At 47.3% G+C, this 4,504-nt stretch overlaps 1 protein-coding gene across 1 annotated transcript; it reads right to left on the bottom strand.

Moving 5' to 3' along the window:
- Positions 1-362: 362 nt before the first annotated feature.
- Positions 363-1,998, bottom strand: LOC143640950 (dual specificity protein phosphatase CDC14B). The gene has a single exon (XM_077108453.1). It carries the CDS (start codon positions 1,996-1,998, stop codon positions 613-615), a length of 1,386 nt encoding a protein of 461 aa, XP_076964568.1. The 3' UTR covers positions 363-612.
- Positions 1,999-4,504: the final 2,506 nt, after the last annotated feature.

Raw genomic sequence — 4,504 nt, 5'->3', positions numbered from 1 at the left:
GCAAGCCTGAGGTGGCCCAGGTGCCACGGGGTGGGACAGCGTGCAACAGCGTGCAGGTGTGGCTTTCACAGGTTCTGGTAATAAAGCACTCTTTGGTGGAAGACAAGCAGCTTGGGTACTTCACAGAGGGAACGTCACAACAGTAAGTCAAAGAGAAAAGGGAGGACGGGGAACCGAACAGTATCCAGTGTGGAAAGGACCACGAAGGCGTCTGCAGGGCCGCGGGGCAGGAGAAGACCAAGAGATGCTCCGCTCTCCTGAAGGCCAGCAGCCCAGGGGACTGCGGTCACGGGGACACAGGCCACACACACTGGGCAGCTCTCTGGACGGCAGAGGCAGCGACTAACACCTGAGCTGGGGTTACAACAGTGTTCTGTGGTTTAACTCGAGACAATGCTAGAGAAAGGAGAGCCGAGCCCTTCGGGCCGCCGCCCGCACCCTGGGCTCAGTGGCACCAGACGCCGGTGGGTCTTTCCTTCTCCGAATGAGCTTCTTAGGTGGAAAGCGGCTAAGGCGTCTGCAGTTTGTTTTGTGATCAAAGAAATTGTGCTACGTCTTGTCGGAGTTTTGTGTTCCCAGAGTCTCCGGCACTTCTGGTCACAGGTTTTTAACTTAACGCAAGACTGTTTTAGTCCTTGTCAGAGAGGGAGTGAGCGGGATAGTGCTAGTTTTTGATTGTCTTCTGCTTTTCAGGGCCCGGAATCTGTCACCTTGTGTCACTCCACTGATTTCCTCGTCATCGCTGTACGGTTCAGGTTCGTGCTTGTCCTGATTCTCCACACCATTTATTGAAATGTCATCAACGCCCGAGAGGAGTCTGGAGAAGGCAGCCGCTGTCCGATGTGCTCCGTTCTCCTGCCCCCTTAACTTTTGCCGAAAGTAGTCCCCTTCTATCCAGAGGCTGGCTTGTTTCATGACCAAAAACTGCTGCTGGGGCCCGATCACAGAGCCGGGTCTACAGATGCGGACCCACGCGATGGTCTCGGCGGCTGTCATCCTGTAGTGCTTCATGATGTAGCAGGCTATCAGAGTGCCTGTGCGACCGAGGCCGGCTTTACAGTGCACAGCAATGGCACCCTCGGCATTCTCACAAATATCCAGAAACTCTTTGACAATGGCATCGGTTGGGGTGCTGCCGTCCGCAAAGAAAAGATTGTGATGATCAAACCCAGCATCCGTGAAGCGCTTGGCATCATACATCCTTTTATTCAGACGAATAATGGTAGTGACATTGTGAGTCTTAAAATATGGAATGTAAGTCTCAGGAGAATGTTGATGGTAACCACTTTCAAGTCTGGATCTTGCGTGAGGTCCACAGAAGGCAACGAAGCAGTCTGGTATTATCCAGTTTAAATCTCCATTTTCTGCTCTTTCGTAGTGTTCGTACTCCTCAAGGTCAAATGTGTTGAAATTTAAGAAGCCATACTGCATTGCCTTCTTCACCGCATGAAAACAGTCGAGAAGAGTAATGTAGAAATTGCAGCTTCCATAGGCAGCATCTCTGAAAGGGATATAGGATGTATCGCCAAAGATTAATATTCTATAGGCATCTTCAGGAGTTCTCCCCAAATATATAACCATATAACATCCAACAAGGAAAGCAGCATTAGCTTGTTTTCTCTGATCAGAGCCAGTAAAATGAATAATTTTCTTCCTTATCATTGTAATGGACTTGAGTTTCTTATTTATCTTGGAACAATATCTGTAAACCATTGCCAGATTGAGTGGTCCGAAATCTGCGTAGAAGTTCTCATATTCAAGTTCATTATCTATGCTGAAATAATGTTCATTTGATGCACTCTTTGGTCTGCTGTAGAGAATGGCAAAACAAAGGCGATCAGTGATGTCCAGGTACAGGTCATCCTGGAGGTCCAGGCGGTGCAGGTCCTGCGACGTGGAGTTCCGGCTCTTCTTCACGCTCGGCGAGGTCCACGAGCAGCGCCGCGAACAGGGGGGCGCGGCTGCCCAGCTCCGCCGCCGCTCGCTCTTCCGCTTCATGGAGGCGGCCGCGGCCCGTCAGGGGGCCACGACAATGGCCCCGCGCGCGCGCGCCGCCGAGGCCCCCGCCGGCCCGGAGCGGGCGCTCGGGGGGCGGGCGCGCAGCGGCGCAGCGGGGACGCGGAGCGCCGGCCGAGTGCGCGAGAGGCGGCCGCCCAGCAACCAGCGCGCGCTCCCCCGCGGCCGCCGCGGGACCCGCGCCGCAGCCCTCCCGCAGCGCCTCGGCCGCCGGCCCCGCCCGCCCCCTGTGTCCGCAGCCCGCGGGCGCACCGAGGCGACCGCGCTGCCGCCGGCGGCTGGGGCTGCCCGGGTCACCGCGCGCCCACCGCGGGCGCGGACGCTGCTGCCGAGGCGTCCGAGCACAGCGGGCCGCGGCTCCCGGGGACCCCAGGTGTGTCTGGTAATTTGACCAAGATTCTACAAGGCCCTACAGAACCTTTTTCAGATTTTGAAGCAAGGATGGTGGATGCCGCTGGAAAGATTTTTGGGGATCCTGATAGAGCCATGCCCCTTATCAAGCAATTGGTCTTTGAGCAATTCACCAAGGAATGTAAAGCAGCAATCACTCCTTATAAAAACAAGGGCATAGAAGCATGGATGAAGTGTGAAGAGAGCTCTTAAGAACCATGGTAGGACCTGGGAATGTGGCTCAAGCTGTAGTGTGCTTGCCTGGCATGCGTGTGGTGCTGGGTTCGATCTCCACCACCAAATACAAACAAAGATGTTGTGTCTTCTGAAAACTAAAATGAATAAATAAATATTACAATTCTCTCTCTCTCTCTCTCTCTCTCTCTCTCTCTCCCTCTCTCTCTTTAAAAAAAGAACCATGTTAGTTTTTCCAAAACTATCTTTATTAACTTTATATTTTAACCAAAATTTTTAACTATACATACACACATATACTCTGGAGTCCCTACTGTCTTTCAGATATTTGTTTGGTTTGGTGTGCTTTGGTGCTCGGGGGGGGGGGGGGGCTTTCCACTGAGTTATGTCCCCAGTCCTTCTTTTTCTTTTTGAGACAGGTGATATATCACTAATATCTCACTAAGTTGCTTATAGCCTTGCTATGTTGTTAAGGCTGTCTTTCAAATCACAATCCTCCTGACTCGCCTGTCTAGCCTCCAGCGTATTTGCCACCACACCTAGCTCCTTCAGATCATTACAATAACCTTTTCAACAACACTGCCCAGGCTACAGAAAATCTCTTTGACTGATGCATTTTATCCCTGTGGAAAGTTTATATGAAGTAGCCAATTTAGAACTATTATGTAAAGATTTATTTATTCCTGGAATAAACAGGAATCATTGTTTTTTAACCTCCTTTCTGAACTACTATTTGGTATCATATTTCATAAAAGCGCTGGGAAAAGAATGTAAATTCATTTGTTTGAAATCTACAGAGATTTACATAAGCTCAGTCACCTTTTGTTCTGGAGATTGGTACTTCAGGACATAGTAACATAAATAAAATATGTTAAAGTTGAGACATTCAGTACACACATCAACACACACAGACATCCAAACACACACAAAAAAAACTTTCTAGGAGCAATTGTTAGTTCTGGCATTATTACTAGTGTATCAGGGACATAGTAACATAAACAAAATATGTTAAATTTGAAACATTCAATACACACATACACACACCCACCAAAAAAACCCAAAAACTTATTCTAGGAGGAATTGGTAGTTATGGCCTTATTACTAGTGTATCAGGGTTGGGGCAGGATTCAGAAAGTGCTAAAATCTCACTCAAGCTAAGAGTAGTTTACTGGATTCCTCCTTATTTCACCTACAATTAAAGCTAGAGTGAACTTCATCTGTCAGCAACAGTAATTGGGAAAATATGCTGGCAGATGTTGTTTTGAGATAAATTGACAGCTTTGATATTTGGGTATTTTTGTGTCTTGGTCACAGCTGATGAAACACTTGTGAAGGTGTTTATGGCTCCTAGATATCACCATTTTTTGTATCATTTCTTTCATATTTCCTTCTTTCTTTTTCTTTTCTTTTTTTTTTTTTTTTTGGTAGGGGGGTTGCTAGAGATTAAACCCAGGGCCTTGTGCATTCAAGGCAAGCCCTCTGAAAACTGAGCTATATCCTCAGCCCCTCTCTCACATTTCTGTTCACTAGAGCTGATGATGGTATTTGGGGATATTGTCCCTAATATCTAGTGTATCTAAATCTCTCTACTCACTCATGATTTTGCCAAAGAGACACTCACAGTAGTTTTTTTCCTTAAATGTATCTATAGATGGAGGGAGAGTGTCTCATTTAATATTCTGCATTATTTTCAACATCATTCCCTCTTAATATTTGCTTTTTATAGTGTTGCTAAGATTGGAACTGACTTTCTTGCACATTCTGCACACACACTCTAACAGTGAACTTTGCCACTATGTCCCATTTCTAACTTTAGGTTGGATAGATTTATTCATTAATGTTTAATGTTAGTTTTCATATGGTTAGTTTTACATACACCTTTCTATTGCTCTTAACAATACTA

This window comes from Callospermophilus lateralis, unplaced genomic scaffold (assembly GCF_048772815.1).
Source record: "Callospermophilus lateralis isolate mCalLat2 unplaced genomic scaffold, mCalLat2.hap1 Scaffold_79, whole genome shotgun sequence".
In the NCBI taxonomy this organism is placed as follows: Eukaryota; Metazoa; Chordata; class Mammalia; order Rodentia; family Sciuridae; genus Callospermophilus; species Callospermophilus lateralis.
This window is presented reverse-complemented; position numbering and strand designations above follow the sequence as displayed.

What these genes read in the sequence shown, in the direction of transcription:
- LOC143640950 (XM_077108453.1), bottom strand. Translation starts at nt 1,998, where the DNA reads ATGAAGCGGAAGAGCGAGCGGCGGCGGAGCTGGGCAGCCGCGCCCCCC.